At 34.7% G+C, this 16,953-nt stretch overlaps 2 protein-coding genes across 2 annotated transcripts in view; one reads left to right on the plus strand and one right to left on the minus strand.

The window, feature by feature from the left end:
* The window catches only part of LOC126582879 (uncharacterized), a 52,495-nt gene extending 42,591 nt beyond the window's left edge, over positions 1 to 9,904 (plus strand). The window contains exons 7-11 of the mRNA XM_050247112.1: positions 6,318 to 6,395; positions 7,018 to 7,068; positions 7,438 to 7,487; positions 7,846 to 7,935; positions 8,446 to 9,904. Coding sequence (XP_050103069.1) covers positions 6,318 to 6,395; positions 7,018 to 7,068; positions 7,438 to 7,487; positions 7,846 to 7,935; positions 8,446 to 8,476 — 300 coding nt within the window. The 3' untranslated portion in view covers positions 8,477 to 9,904. The remainder of the gene's footprint in view (positions 1 to 6,317; positions 6,396 to 7,017; positions 7,069 to 7,437; positions 7,488 to 7,845; positions 7,936 to 8,445) is intronic.
* A 365-nt stretch (positions 9,905 to 10,269) lies between these two features.
* On the minus strand, positions 10,270 to 16,557 carry LOC126582829 (putative laccase-9). The gene is made up of 7 exons (XM_050247045.1): positions 16,385 to 16,557; positions 16,052 to 16,203; positions 15,082 to 15,326; positions 13,627 to 13,752; positions 11,640 to 12,231; positions 10,729 to 11,081; positions 10,270 to 10,514 (listed from the first exon to the last, which is right to left on the minus strand). The coding sequence occupies exons 1-7, from the start codon at positions 16,481 to 16,483 to the stop codon at positions 10,375 to 10,377; spliced, it is 1,707 nt and encodes a 568-aa protein (XP_050103002.1). The 5' UTR covers positions 16,484 to 16,557; the 3' UTR covers positions 10,270 to 10,374.
* Between the last annotated feature and the right edge of the window lie 396 nt (positions 16,558 to 16,953).

The raw sequence follows: 16,953 nt of genomic DNA on the forward strand, positions 1-16,953 counted from the left end.
TTGCGTGAAACTTTTTTCATTAAAGCTCCCTTATATAAAATGATTAAGACAAAAAGTAGTTATTTGATCTAAATAAAATTGATTGGAACCATGAAAATGCAAGGAACAAGCTTCAGCAAGGCACACGTGTGCAGATGTGGTTGGATGTGCTCAAATCAAAATCAAATTGTTGCTTAAATTTTCAGCTCTAATTCTCTTGTATATAAAATACTTCAATGATAGGTTGGGTGGTCATGCACGTGTGGTAGTGTTGGATTTCAAAAAAAATTCGTGTTGGAGCTAAGACACTAAGGTCTCGTTTGGCAAGTCGAATTGTACTGGCTATTTCAGTCGGATATGATAAATAGTCGTCGGATAGTACTAACTAAATTAGTCGGGCGTTTGGTGCAACATCGGACTAATAGTCGTATTATTTATATTATGTCTGTTATTATCTAGAAACCTAAAGACTTTCAAATCCTATATTCAAAACAAGAAGCAAATAAAAATTCCCCAGATTAAAGCAAAACATAATTTCAACTATGTTTGATTATGTGCTGGATTAATAGAACTTTAGATTATAATTATTTTTTATTGATAATTTGAAATAATGATTGATAGTAAAATGAAGAAAAAAAAGCAACTACACATAAGAAGAATTAAAGAAAATCAGAAAAAAAAAGAAAGAAAAAAACAGAACAGCACAACACCGCCACCATTGTGATTCTCACCACCGACCACAAACCATCATCTCCATGGCTTCTAATCCTTTGAAACCGAAAAACAAGATGAAATCTCTCCTAATTTATTGAAATTTCCAGATTGTGTGGGGAGAAAGAGATTATGGTTCGACAGGATTTCCAAGGAGTTAGACAGTTGTTGAGAATTTCTACATTTGTTGAAATTTCCACATCCAGAGGAGGGATACAGAGAGATTATGATTCAAATCTTTGAGAACGTAGAAATAAGTCGTTGGGTTGGAGAATAATATGAGAAACCAGACGACATCGTGTTTCTGATTGAAAATGGAAGGGAGTGCGCAACGTGTTTTTGATTCACTGCCAGACTAATTATATCCTTTGCCTTTCGAGAGTATTAGTAAGCGGGTGCTGCCTGTATAAAAGAGGCTGGACCGTGTTATTAATCCCCCGACTATTTTATACCTAACTGCATCAAACATTGGATCTGTATAATTAATCTTATCCGATTCATTATACGAGCTGCCAAATGAGGTCTAATACTACTTTATATTCAACTCCTTATGTAACATATAATTAAAGGTAATGCTATTTATACATCATTTTTAAAAAATCTTTTATACTATACAATTTTGTTATCTTTTGTTCCTTGACTTTCTTCAATTTATTCGACCCAACGACCATAAATTAAAAGTAGTGTGTGACGGTAAAAATAAGTGTGTGGAAAGCACCACCCATGAGAGCAACTTCACCCCTCCAATTGCAAGAAGGATTGGGCGATTCAATCTACCAAAACCAACAAAATGAGCTCCACCCCAACCCAAACAAGTCTAGCTACAGTAAAAAGACGAAGGCACGACTACTCACTCGGGCTAAATCGTCCAATCCAGCATTTTAGGGAGTGTGACGTCACCTACGTTATTTTTATTTTGGGCTAGGGGCTTGGGCTTCACATACTTGTGAGCGCAAGTGGACCGACCAACCTTGTAGTGCTAGGGGCCTTCAACCATTTGATTTGCACAAGATTTCTATCATACAGTCCAGATTTTTCAACAAAAAAAATTCAAAAGAAAGGAAAATTTTGAAAAAAAAAAAAACTTATTAGCTATTGTGGCTCATGTGGCACTTTTTGGGTTGTTGGATTACAAAAAAGAATGTAATAAAAGGTTCATATTAATTAGGTAAAAAAATAAATATTAGAAATTATAAAAAAAAATTACAAATTACAGAATCATAACACGTGAAGAGATCAGTTAAAAATCTTATTCGAAATTAAACATATATTTATCTTCTTGTTAATTTAAAAAAATATATTTTTGGGGTGTAGATGCACACGGGTAGTTATTGTTCACTAAGCAGTAATTGCCTTTACTCAATAGCCCGAACAATAATTGCCTTGGTATGGTGGAGTTGCTCTAATCAATCCTAGTACGCCATGTTCCATTGGGTCTAATATTAATCATTGGGATTAGGTATATATAATTATTTGAATATTTTTCAGATAAAAGTATCGTTGGATTTTGTAATAGAGATAAGGTACACTTATGAGCCAAGCTTTAACAAACAAGTCGAGTTTGAACCAAATTCGAGCTATTTGATAAAAATGTACAAGCATTTCACTAGCTTTATGAGCTGAACATAGCAAAGCTCTATATCGACTTATTTCATTAACGAGTATTATTTTGTTTGATTTCAACTCATTTCATTGAAAATCGACCTTATATGAGCAAAAAAAAAAACCGATTTGAATTGGTTCGAGCATATTAAAGCCCAACATGTGGTGCCCACTTTATGAAAATTGTGGTGTTTTGTTTTGAATGCGAGAAAGATTAACAAGAAATATGGGTGCTAACTCTTTCATTCCAAATCCACAAACAAAAGACATGGCCATAATTGAGGGATTGGAGGAGATGGGAGAGATTTAGAGGGAAATTGTTATAAAATTGGCTTGGGTTACATCTGCCAATCTATCACCACTATTTTAGGTATTTTAGGTAAGTCTCTATTATATTTTAAGAGGTGTTGGGTTTGAATTAGCCGCACAATGATTCAAATAGGGGTGTGTTATCCACACACCCCAAATTACTTCTCACACACCCCTTGCTATTTCTGTCCGTTGATCTTCTTCAATTCATCCGATCCGACGGCCGAAAATTAGAAGGGTGTGTGAGAAGTAAAATGGGTTGTATGGATATCACACCCCTTCAAATATCATAATTTAGTATTGAATTAGCCATTTAAATGAGTCCAATATAAAATTTAACACTAACTGAATCAAGAGATTTACTACCAGATTGTGGTAGTATATAAGTCACCCTTATTAAGTGTGCAACAAAGTGCAAATCAAATGAGACGGACCTTATTCAGGCCTGGTTTGGTACTAAGGTGATTATGAAAAAAGCTAGTATAAAAAAAAGATGGGAGTTGTTTTTGTGTTTGGTAAACATTCATCTTCAGTTTTTTTTTCACAGTTTTTGGTGAAAAAAAGCCAAAAACAAGAAGCTGCAAAACCCAGTTTTGAAAAACCGGATTTTTTTCACATCTGTTTTACATAAAAGTTTACCAAACACTATAATACTGCTTTTTTTTTTTCAAAAGCACTTTTACAAAAACTTTTACCAACTACTCTGCTGCTTTATTTCACATCTGTTTATTCTCACAGCATAGCAGAAACAGTTTTTTTTTCAAAGTACAGCAATACCAAACCAGCCCTCAGTCTAATATTGGCCTAACTGGCCCACGAAGCCCATTTCAGACCTAAAAGTCTTTTGATCGAAGAGGGAGGAAATAATCGATAGATTTGGGGAGTGAGGATCCTCGCCGGATCCTCTTTGTGAAGATCTCAGAATCCTTAAATCACATTCGTTCATAGTATATTGTGCGGTCAAAAATCTTTGTAAATTTTTTTATTTAAAATTGAATATAAATAATATTTGATGAAAACTAACCACACAATACATGATAAACAGATATAATTGAAGGATCCTCGGAATCCTTTCAAAGAGGATCTGACAAGGACTCTCTCTCAGATTTGAGAACTACGTTTAGCAGCCGGGTTTGGGTTTTAGAATCGGGTAATTCCAACCCGGTAAATTCCATATCAATGCTTAAACCCCCAAACCCAAACCCTGCAGCTGCTTCTCAGACTTGTCTCCGCCACTCTCCAACCCTCGCTGTCTTCCTTCTTCTTTCAGCTTCAGAAGGTTAGGGTTTCTCTCTCTCTCTCTCTCTCTCTCTCTCTCTCTCTATATATATATATATATATATTTCTGTATACATATCATTTGTTTCGCTTCAAATAAAAAAAGGAAATTTCATCGATTCTAGAATTTCTAGGGGTCTGGCGGTCCAATGGGGAGGAAGGCTCGTCACAGTGACAGTGAGTTTGAGGACGATGGTGACTTCGACAGCGATGAGCTGAATGTTAGTTTAATTTGTAATTCTGTTGTTCTGTTTCGGTAGTTATCTGGTTTTGTTTTGGTGATTGTGTTGTTAATTGATGATTTGTGATGTAGATGGAGCAGGAAGAGGATGACTTTGATGATGAGCAATACGGTGAGGAGGAGGAAGAAGAATCAGAAAATGAGGAAGAAGATGGACGAGAAGAAGGGGAAGAGGAAAATGGTGATGAGAAAAACGATAATAAAGATGCCGAGATGGAAGAACTCGAGAAAGAATACATGAATCTTCGTAATCAGGAGCAGTAAGAGACTTCTGTTCACAATCCTTTTATTTTTTATTATAAACTTGTGATGCTTAATTAGACTGACGACGTAGAACTAAATAATGTGAGTTTAGGAGATAATATGCATAGCAGTTGGGAGGTTGGTGACGAAATTTGATATTAGGTTACAGAAGTCATACATGCGTCTGCAATTATTGAGTTCGAGATAAAAAGAAGGAACATACATCTATACATAGGTATAGGCGGATGTATGAAGTTAATTTTGTTCATCGTTTATTCCCTCTTTCCATGCAGAGATATTTTAAAGAATCTAAAGGACGAAGATCTTCTTAAAGGTCAAGCAGTGAAGAACCAAAAGGTGCATTGTTCAAGATAATAGCTCTTGTCATATCCATGAAATAGGTTTTATTTTTCATCATGAAATTATTGCTCCTTGATTAGAGCTTCTTTTTATGCCTAGCCTTAAAGTTGACAAAAAATATTTATGTAGCGGATTATTGTCTGATCGATGTTTATTTTACCCATTTTTTATGTTTTTTTTTTCATTTCCCGAAGGCTCTCTGAGACAAAGCTCTTGAGTTCAGATTCTTGCTTCAGAAAGCATTCTCAAATTCAAATAGATTACCACAGGTTGCTTTTGCTTTTCCCCCTTTTTTTTTTGTAGCTTTTTGACATGTTAAGATATTATGTTCTTACCCGAGAGGTTGTCTGCAGAAGCCAGTTAGGTCTTTATTTTGTGATTCACATCAGGGTGTCAGTACAGCATATTCTGATCTAGTTGACTCATCAAAGTGAACTTTAGATTCTCTAGCGGAACTACAAGAGGTATGGCTGTCAGAAAAACTTGTTGTCTACCTAGTACTACTTGGTCTGTGGTTTAGCTTCATACCTTGTGGTAATATAATATAAATTATTACGATTTAAGCAACAGATAGTATGTGCAAGCAACATATAGTATGTGCAAACTACATTTATCATACTATTGTATTGATTTTGTAATACAATTGGCTCTCTATTATTGTTGTGCATTTGCTATTGGCGTGATAAGAATTGCCAGTATGTGTAAGGTTTGCTATGCTGGTACTGAGTTATTATTAAGAGAGTAAGAGCGTCAATCAAGAGGAATGGATTAAGCTGAGCCTTGCCCAAGCTCATCCCAAAGTACAAAGCATCGAGCTTGAGCTTGGACCGGCTCAATTGTTAACCTAAATCTTTGCACATCAGCTTTGGGTCAGTTGAATTGTAATAAAGTTTGTGCTTAGTTCTAATTGAGATCAAGGCAGTCCCAACAGGTGATGGTTTACACACAATAGGTTGGAAGTTCAGAGTAGTTTGATCGGTCAGAAATATTGTTGTATTCAACAAAAATTAGACACTGCGATTTTGTATACAGCATTCATGGAAACATCAATAGGGTTTAGGTATATGGTCCAGTGGTCAAAAGCATAATGTCGGCATAGAAGCTAAATCAGTTGGGTCTTGCTTTGTTGATCTGAGGATAGCCAAGATGAAGCCAGATTTGAAATCTGCCCCAGGACAAATCTTTCCTGCTCGATCTCGTATAAACCTTAGCCTAAAAAGGTCGTACCCAGTGCACAAGGCTCCCGCTTTACACAGGGTCCGGGAGAGGTGAATGTCGGCTAGCCTTACCCCCATTTTATGGAGAGGCTGCTCCCAAGTCTCGAACCCGAGACCTACCGATACTGCATATGTTCATGTAGTGCTTCTCCTATTAAATATCCTGTCCTGAAGGTAACCGGGATTTGTTCTTCTGGGTCAGTTTGTAAGGTTAGGGTTTTTTGTTTTTTTTTTGTTTTTCGCTTTCTGTTGTTCTGGCAAGTTTTGTTGTAGTGTGTGTGTGTCCATCATCATGTCATTCGAATCATATGTTTGAATTTGGATTTGGAATGGTTTTTCTGATGTTTGTATTTTTTGTATATTATAATTCAGTGCAGGTTTGCGTTGGATATAGGATAGTCATGGATCTGTTCAAAGCTGGGCTAATGAAAGTTTCAAATCTTGATCATACAATGGTAGGTTCTGTAACTGTTTTGTCATCATAGGTTCTGTAGTTTGAATAATATAAATTAGGGTTTTTCGGTTAGTGTCCAAAGGATGATTCTTTTTGTTATCATGCATATTTAAGCTGTAAACATTCTGAAAAGCTGCTTAATTGAAGTGAAATTTCCAGTTTTTGAGCCCGATTTCAAGTCTTGAACTTTGAATTTGGCTATATGTAGATCAGCTGAAGCTATCTACGTCATAGTTTAAAGTATTTGTATTGGTAATTATGTGTTTAAGTTGCGCAGCTTGAGTTGCCCCAATATCTTTTGTGTGCAATTTGGTTTTTAGAAATGTGGGTTTTGATGTTTTGGCAGGCATTGGAAAAAAAAATAGAAATTGGTTTTCGCTCAATGCGTAGTTAATCTTAAAATACGGTTTATTAAATTGGGTTCATGAATTATGGGTGCTAGCAAATTAGCGACGTCGACTCCTGTAACGAAGAGGTTGATGAGAGACTTCAAGAGGCTGCAACAGTACGCAAAAAGGCTGTTGATGCTCCTAGTTTTTTTTCTGTAATCGATTTAGGAGTTCCTATTGTATTCTTAAGCATAACGTCTGACTGCCAATGACATATTCTATTGCTTTCTACAGCTGCCAATGCCTAAACCTCCAACAAAATGGAAACTTTTGCCAAAACAAAAGGTAAATCATTACTGCAGGAGCTGAACAGTACCTTTCCTCTGTTTTTTTTTTCTTTCTTCTTCCCCCTTCAAGGCTTTGTTTTGGTTCTCATATGTGGCCATTTGGTCATTGAGAAATGTAGTTGGATTTAAGATTTTGAGAAATTGGACCATCTTTAGGAAAATATCAGAATTTGGGATTGGACCTGTCAAGTTGTTATAAGAAAAATCATAGGTATCCACGGACATGATTGCTATCCATTTGAATTTTGTTACAATAGTTTCCCTTGAGCATAATGGTTGCACTGAATTTGTATTTTGATGATTCAATTTTGGGTTTGAAAAAATGCTCACTGGTTGAAATTTGAAATTCTGTTAATTTTCCATTCAGGTTAAACAAAATATCTCCAGGATCCCCATTTTTTTAATGGCGCTGTTAAGGTAAATTTTAATTATCCCTCTTGCAGATTAATTTTCGATGGATTATGTCTTCTGAGTAGTATACAAGCCGGACATTGTATCTTTGAGAAAGTTTATGGTGTATAGTTTCTGCATAAGTTTATTTTGGGAGTGGTATAGAACCGTATATGGAGCTTCGTGGTGCATGCACTGGAAATTTTATGATTTAGGATTTTTTCGATTTCCTCCCCGTAGTTGTTTTATGTATGGTGGATTAATTGAATTTGGAAGGAAAGCAACTCAATGGTTGTCTTTTTCCTTTTTATTGCAAGAATGCTACTAGAAGAATGGCAGATTTTAACTATGACTGTCATTGAAGATTTATCTTGAATCTGGACAGGTTTTTGTCAATTGTTATTTACAAAGGTTGTGACTCTTCGTGCTGGCACCAAAATAAAGTTTGTAGAAGGTTGTTGACTGACGATAAAAGGTAGCTTGCAATTTTTATTTTAATGAATCTTATTAAATGCATTTGAGTACCACAGAAATTTACTCAATTATTTTAGCAATTAGAAAAATCACTCTCTTCACTAAAACTGTTATTCATGTACATTAACAACGTTTATTTTTCCAAATTGTAACAGAGAAGCATGCATATCATGAAAAATAAAAGACGGAAGTTCTGAAGTGACGACCAAGAAAGTTTAGAAGTCTAATATAGTTGTAAACAAGAATGTAAATCAGGGAAGAAAAATGTTAATATAATTATGATTCTGGATGACTCATTTGCGAATTTTATCTTAATTTGAATAATTTTTGTCTCTAGGTGTACAGTTACATCTGTGATTTGTTGTTTATGTGGTGAAAAAATAAGATGACTTTATACTTTTTTTTGATACTTAATTTTGAGTTTTGAATTTGAGTTCTCATCCAAGAAGAAAGGTCACTTGAGTTTTGAGTTCCCATATATTTCATTGTTTCATTTATACATCTGTTGGAGGATTGGAGGGGATTGGGAGGCAGATGAGTGAGACTTCTGATGGTTACACAGAAATAAATGGTCTCTCGCATCTTGAACCAGTTTCTCTGGATTTGGCAGGTATGATTCCAACCTTTGTTTTATTTTTTTATAGAGGAACTATGCTTTCCATATCAATCAGAATATTCTGTTATTACAAGCAACATAGAGTTAGGCCAACTAAACTGGCTGGACAGAAAAAATGGTCCTAATTTTTCACTATCTAATGATGTTGGCAAGTAATGTTGATTGTTCTAAACGTTGGCGGTCCTTCTGTTTTCCACAATGTAAGCCCAAGATTATGCGACGGTGCTCGATTTGGATTTGTTGCATAGCTAGAAAGATGATCTTGCAGTAATTGTAATATGCCAAGGTATTGATTCTTTTGAATCCCAGTTTGAAAAAACAGTCAGATTTATATATATTTTGCATCATTACAATTAGTCTACTTGGGTTAGCTTAAGATTACAGAGAACACCCTACTACATGGGGGAATAAATCTTTCTTATAGCATGCATATCCATATATAGCAAGCAAAGTTTCACTTCGTTGGTTCTTAGGCACGAGACCATCTTTCCTTTAGCTTATAATTAGCTGCTCATAAATTTTTGGCATCTTATTTTTCTTCTTATTGGGGTGTTTTACAGTACCGTAGATTTTTTCAAGGAGCTTCCTCAGTTTGTTGTCAAGGTTGGTTCAATTTTAAGTAATATTTATGGTGTAGATTGGGAAAACAAACTTGAGGTATTAATTTTTCAAAGATAGTTTATGCTTGAAATTAGCTGTGTTTTTATGTCTTCCAACATTCTGTTTTCTTGGAGTTACTCAGTCCTGTACTCATTATTTGAGTTGTTAATTTTTCATGCTAAAGAGTTGCAGGCAAATGTTGTGTATTTGAGCCTGTTAAGCGAGTGAGCTCCTTCTTTTGCAAATTGTGAATAAATTTTTGCAATTGCATCTGGTCCAGTCAGTGTGCCCCTCCCTCCATCCCCCATGGTATTATTTTTTTATTTCAGTCATTCAGAGCAGACCACACATATTTCATCTAATTACGATGCTCCTAATAACCTAATCATCCACCGTCAAAACATTTCCAATTTTTTTACTAATTTTAATTTTGGCTTTTAAGTTTGGGTTCTGGTTTTTAATATTTATATTTTTGTCCAAATTCGATGGCATGAAAGGATTCGATGATTTCTGATTGTATGAAAGTTGTGTGGTTCAAAAGATGATAGCATTTTGTTCTAAGAATTAGGAAGCAGTTGCTAAGTGAGGATTCTCCGTTTCTCTTTGGATAGAAAATAATTAAGTGAAAATGCATTGATTTGGTTTTAATTTTCCTGATTTCTTCAACATGCGTATTAAACTAAAGCGAAATGCTTATTTCGGCGTATGTATTGTATATTAAACTCAACTAAATGGAAATGTTCATTACATTGCATGTGGTGTGTACTTTGTATTTTACGGACCTATGCTTTCTGTGCTAATGTTTTATTGTTGTTGGTGTAAGTTTTTATATCAAGTACTAGCAAACATAGTGTTTTTGCCTCTTGCAAGGAAATTGTCTTTTTTCCCGAGTACTTTTACAAGGATTTAGAATGGAAGTGTGTTGCAAATTGTTCTGTTTAATAGAAACATAGACATGCAGGATGGAACCGATCACATATCCCTCTGTTCATTCATTATTATGTTGAATTTATTCAGGTAAATGTTTCTTATTCTTCCAGTTACCATTATTACGCTGACTTCCCGCAGCATAGCGCGGGCTTATTTTCTAGTAATTCATAAATCAGGCTTATTTCAGGATGAAGAAAAACGTATATAGTCACTCAAAGGCAAATACTTGAATCTTACAATTCTTTTTTAGAAATCCATAGACAACATTCTGGAGCTTCCAAACCAAAGAAATATCTAAGACTTGGAACAAGGAGGCATATGAGCAGGCGGTGGGAGGATGCTGGTTTCTTTGGTATTTCCATTCCTAACTATGAGCACAGTTACCATTCCCCAGCTGGTATGTCTTTCCAAATGACAATGCATAAACCATACTCCTGCAAAATCATAATCAATTCAAACATGTAACGCACGTTACTTTGGTAGCTATAAAACTAAGAGAGTGATACTATCACAATATGTATTACCAACCCAACCATATTATAAAAAATTGAGTGTGTTTAGTATTATGCTATAAAATATGGTCGTTCCCCAGTAGAGAGACCATGCATGTGACGTTGTAACGGTTACATTCAAAATTATAGAACTTACCAGGATTATCGGCTTTAAACCTGATGGTTGCCCATCCATTCTTTGGAACTCCAATGGTGTTTACTTCTGGGGGATCAACCAAATTGTAGGTCTTGGGCGATGTTGTATTGTCAAAATTTCCGTGACCAGTTCCGACCAAATAGAAGCTGAAACCATGGAGATGCATTGGATGGTTCTCAGCTGCGATGATGTTGGTTCCTTGGAAGATGATCTCAACTCCTTCACCATATTCAATCATCCTCGCCCTCGTCCCAAAGTCCGAATATATTGTGCTGCTAGTCACGTTTCCAGTGTAGTTGTAAGGATCAAGCGGTTTGTCCGGGAAATTGGAACTGTAAACTCCATTAATTCCCCTGTACAAACAAAGTAAGGTCAAGTTTTTTTCTTGGGAATAAATAAGGTTAATTGATAAATATTGGAGTTTTACTTTGGTGTTTCACCATTTCTAATGAGACTAGGTACTTCCATCAATCTTTGATCAAAATATAATTAATTTAGACAAAAGTATAACTATCATTCAAATTGCAACTACGAGGGGACCATTGTAGTTTTTTGGTATACTTGGAACGTAGTCATGCGACATTACTATTTCATTCAAATTATAACACATAAATATGTTTTCTATTAATATACCCTAAAATTGAAAAATATGAACCATGTCTACCGTTATATTAACAATTGGAATGATACACAATGTGATTTGTGCCAACAAAATGAGAAATGGGGGAGAAAGAAAAGAGAAAGAGGTGATGAACGGAACCATGGCAATTAGGATTTCAAGATGCTGCCCATACTAGCAATAAAAATAGTAGCATTAGCAACTATCATTATTGAAATGGCAAAAATAACCATCATAATAGAATATTAAAATCACCAATAATTGTTTTATTGAAGAAAAAAATTGTACGTACTGATAGTATGCTTGCAGTACATCAACGGATGGAGTCACGAAACTGATATTGTTTAAGCTTGCAGAAAGTGCATTGTTATCGGGGCCTTCACATGAAGAATTAGCACAAATTCTTTCATTGACTGCAACAGCGATAAACATCCTGGAATGAATTTTAAGTGGGACATCAATAGGGTGCTCTTCGCTTGCCAAGGCCCTGATTTGCTTAATGAAGTTATCAGCAGCAGTTGAATTGGCTTCCGCCGGAAGAGTTGGAAGGGAAATGATTGATGGGGTGCTGTAGTTGCCGTTATATTGAACAATTGCAGTGGTGGTGCCGTTGTGATGTGAAACATTAATTCCATCCATAAAAGAATGAGAAGCCATGTAATACTGGCTGGGAGGTTGGTTTGCGGTTACTAAAATGTCCATGGTTTGGCCTGGAGTTATCATGATGTAAGAGGTGGTTAGAGGTTTTATGTACGAAGCGTCTTGTGCTACGACTGTGAGGGTGTGGTTCGCGATGCCGAAGAACTGTTCTTCGTTCATCACGGCGTTGATTACCCGGAGAAGATAGGTCTTACCGTAATCAACCAGCCATCGGTATGTTGTCCCTGCATGCAACACAAAATCCATTAATTAGTACTTGTTTTACACAAATCACTACAAACCCTAACAGATGACTCTTGTGAAACTTTAGGTTGGTTGCAGAAACAATTTATGTTCAGAAGGAATCAAAACACTTAATACTATATCAGCTGTTTGTACGTATTTGGAGTTTAGAGACTATTTATGAGATGGCGTATTCTTACATTTGAATAATTAACTTGGCGTAGAGAGTTTATGGCTTAAATTTACTTGCAAAGAGCAAATAAAGCTAAACTTACTTTTCATGCAATGCATATATATAAATATGATCTCCAATTTTTTAATAAAAATGGGGTTAGTTTTTGGACCCACACTGCATCGAACTTTAATGATTCGAATTGTCTATTTTTCAACGTGCACCTCATAGATCATTCTTCCAAAATATTAGCCAAATGAAAATATTTGAGGTATCTAATTGAGTTCAAAGAAATTGACGAATACTTTGGTCCCTCAAGAAACATTAAAATTTCATTGTAATAATTATATAGGCAACAATTTTAGATTGAACTGAAATTTTGCAAGAATGATTTATGAATCGAGACTTACAAAATACATGCTTCGGATGGTTAAAATTCGATGTGCAATGGGCCCCATAACTAACTTCCTTTTTTTTTTTTTTCAAAATTTGAAGATCCATATCCTTAAAGTGCTTATAACACAACATATATATATATATATATATATATATATATATATATATATATATATACCCGAAATAAAAAAGTGCTTACACACACACACACACGCACACACACGCATACATATATATGCACAAAATAAAAAAACATGTCTCTTAAGTTTTTAAGAAATTTGATATTCTTTTTTATAATATGGTTTTACTGAATAAGCAAAGATATTAAATACAGCTCGAACAACTCAGTAATACCTAAGAAATCATTGCAGTTGACAACACTTCAATATGAATAGTAGTTTCGTAATAGAAAAAAAGTTTGAATAGTGATTTTCCATCGTTTTCTTCCAACTCAGTTTTGCTAACTAACTAATCTACGAGTCGAGGCACTTAGTATTATAATCTAATGGTGTTCCTTTTCACTTTTAAGTAAGAGGTATTAGGCTCAATTCTCGTCAAATGCAAATTTGAACTATATTATTGCCACCTCCTTTTCTTTACTATAAATAATATCGTTTTTTTCAAAAAAAAAAAAAAAAAAAAAAGCAAACACTAAACTAAACTGCAAGTCAGAAAAGCCAAAACCGATCCCTTTCTTTGTATGTTATTTTACAGACACCTTTTAGTCTTTGACAAAAATGAAAATACACCCTCTAGTCTCCATCATTCACGTTGATCGTTGTATATTATTAAACTAGATTAGGTTAATTGGATCTTTAATTAGTCTTACCATTGGAACAAACATACAAATCTCCGGGTTGTCCGTTAATTGTGAAGGCATCTGAAACATTTGGATCACCACCTTTTGCGAGAGCCTCTTTTATTATTTCCATCACATCTCCCTTAAACCATGATCCTGCCAAGTTAGATACTTAGTTTTAATGTATATACATGTACAATTTAATATTTATAATTTACGTACTCTACAATGGTACAACTGTACGATGTAATACTTTTGCACCACAGGGGGGCCACAATAGTTGTTTATCTTTTGCAAAATAGGAAGTTGATTTTTATTGTTTATGCACGAACAATGATAAGGAAACTAAATTTTTGTAAAAAATAATGTGGATTTTTATAATTAGATTATTATTTAAGTATTGATTAATATGTTTATTTTATAATAATGATACATTATTTGGTTTACAAATTTGAATTAATTTTTTTATCTACATAACTACCCTTAACGCAATATGGAAACTTGCAAAAAGGAAAAGGGAATGCGCTCCAGAGTTTCAAAATACAACATTTTTTGTCGTTTTACTTCTCAGTACACATCACGCATAATAAGTTTATGCTAATATTGAATACTGACAATTTAGATTCTGTATATGACACAACAAAAACACTAACAAAAGACTTTTCTAGTTTTTGTTTTACATATATTATGGAGATATTTTTCGTATATCCGGAAGATAGACAAATAATATGCTATTTGCTTATAATATATTTTAAAGTTGAATATATATGAGAAAATTAAGGTTTACTATAAAATAAAGAAATTTTTTTCTCACCACCTTTAAATGTTGGTGATGTTCATCATCATATTTATTATCGTTTGATAAATTTAAATTTTGAGATATGTGTAGCTAATAAACAGTGCACGTGTTACATCCAAATCCCCATTACGTCATTCTTTGAATCATGTGATATTCTATAACAAAAATGATGAGACCTGATTGCTATGATGACTACTTAACCACCAAACCATAAAGTATATACCAAAGTAACGTGGAGGTTGGAAAATAAATAAAAATATTTTCATTTTACATTCATTAAGTTATTTAGGCATATAAAACTAATCACTTCCATAATTTGAGATGTTCTCCAATATTGTATTTCAGATTCACTTATATTAAAAACAAGATCTGGTAAGGTATATGTATTTATTTATTACATTCATTATTTAACAGTCATGGACATGACACAAAATCGAGCGCAATGGCGTTCTAGGATTCATATAGCCGACCCAAGTTAGTGGGAAAATGTTTTGTTGTTGTTGTTGTTGTTATTTAACAGTCATATATGCAACTAAAAATAGAGAATATCATATTTAACCGTTAGACGGTTCATATATTAAGTAATTGCATGTATTTTGATCAATCCACGATTTTAGGTGCCTAATAGTAACACGGTTATAACTAAATAGTTAAAGAATTAATAGATATGAAACTAATGAAAGTACCTAGAATAACTGTTTCTTGTGCATCTGGTGTTGCAAATGGATAAGTGGTGCCGGTGGCCGGTAGAATAACAATTGCACCATGGACGGTGGCGCGTGTCCAGTCACTATGAGCATGCCACCATAATGTTCCTTCTTCATTGGAGAATATAACTTCGTACGTGAAGCTTGTTCCTGGTTGAATAGGGCATTGAGTGATGTTTTCAGGTCCATCGGACCATGGATTTCTTGGATTCTTCACTCCATGCCTATACAAATTAAACAACAAATTGAGCAGTCAATTATGTGTTTACTTATAAAACAAAAACAAACCGAGCTAAAAGTTAAATGCATATACAATTTCCTTTACGGGGATGCACAACAATACACACATGCATTAAAGCTATTGATGGAAATTCACCTACTAAATTATACAAAAGTCAGAAGACACAAATTTGAGGTGTTCCTTCACATCCATTGCTTCAGTCTTTTTAATCTCTATGGAACAATATGTTTACATTAAGTGGTGGGGAAATAAAATACTGTCCAACCTGCTATTTATGATATTTGAACATAAAATTGTTCACCTATAAATGAATAGAATATCATTGTACCACCATACTAAGTAGTTTGTTCACGCTCTCAATTTTTCAAAAACTCCTCTCTCTCTCTCTCTGTCTCGCTCTCTCTCTCTCTCTGTGTGTTTGAAAAAGACTACTACTCAGTATTCATTAGCCTCAATCGATGTAACTTAAAAACGCGCTTAGCTAGCTGCTGTCAATTATCACTATGATTTTTCCACAGAGCTTATTATTCATCATTCTTTTTTCTTTTTTGGTAAGTATCTACCAAGCTAAGCTTTCTATCTTTCAATTACAATAACTCTTGGTCAATGTCAAAAAAACAAGCACGCACTCACACACAGAGCTAGCCATGGGCTACGATTAGTGGAGGCTGCGAGCGAAGATTAGTGGAGGCTGCGAGCGAAGATTACCAGTGAACAGTGAGACCGTAATATCCTTGGTTGTGGACATTGATAAAAGCGGTGTCTCCTCTGTTAACAGTGATGGTTGGTCCCGGAAAAGTTCCATTCACAGTTAAGATGCTCTTTGTGCTACAAACCTTTGTAAAATTTGTTTCTTGCAGCTGCGAAACCAAAAATATGAAATAAAGACTTTTTTATTTTATTTTAAATACAACCACATATTTGCAGTAAGGGTGAGACAATAGGACAAATGATATTCGAACTCAGCCTCTACTAGAATCAAATATATGACCTCTCAAAATAAAGACAAGCTGGCATGCAGTATATGTAGCAAGCACTTACATGGAAATAATAATAATGGATGGCGCCATTAGCCTTGCTCAGGAACATAAACCCTACAAGAGCTAAGACCAGGAAAGCCATGTTGTTGTAGTTCCCCATTTTTGTCTGAAAACTAACTTCCCACCCTGTGTCCTTCAGGTCGCCCTTGAGATGTTGTGCGAGTTGGATCTCCGCTCGACTGCAATTTATAGAATAAGACTTCGTAGCAATTAGTTGCTTCTTTGATTAGTAGACACGACTCGTCCCCACTATTTTATTTTTCCACTTGATTGAACATTTCACATTACGTACCGAACAGACCAAAAAAAAAATAAAAAAAAAATGAAAACCACAAACACACGAAAACGAAGTATAAAATGACCAAAAGGAAAACACAATTGCTAAATCAATGCGACTACGCTTTGTTGGTACTTCGTATAGGCACTAATACTTGAATTCCGCACAAATTATGTCATGTATGTATGTGTAGGATTATCTTCCCTCCTATTTACATTCCCTTCTCTCTCCTCCTCTCACTTTGTGCTTTTTGTCTCGTTGTCTTTATAAAAATATCAATATAAAATGTTAAC

The sequence above is a fragment of the Malus sylvestris genome, chromosome 2 (assembly GCF_916048215.2).
Source record: "Malus sylvestris chromosome 2, drMalSylv7.2, whole genome shotgun sequence".
NCBI lineage: Eukaryota > Viridiplantae > Streptophyta > Magnoliopsida > Rosales > Rosaceae > Malus > Malus sylvestris.

What these genes read in the sequence shown, in the direction of transcription:
- LOC126582829 (XM_050247045.1), bottom strand. Translation starts at nt 16,483, where the DNA reads ATGGGGAACTACAACAACATGGCTTTCCTGGTCTTAGCTCTTGTAGGG. An exon ending in TCCATTATTATTATTTCCAT is followed by an intron (nt 16,204 to 16,384) that starts GTAAGTGCTTGC and finishes TTGGTTTCGCAG; the next exon opens with CTGCAAGAAACAAATTTTAC. An exon ending in TTTGTATGTTTGTTCCAATG is followed by an intron (nt 12,232 to 13,626) that starts GTAAGACTAATT and finishes TGTTGCATGCAG; the next exon opens with GGACAACATACCGATGGCTG.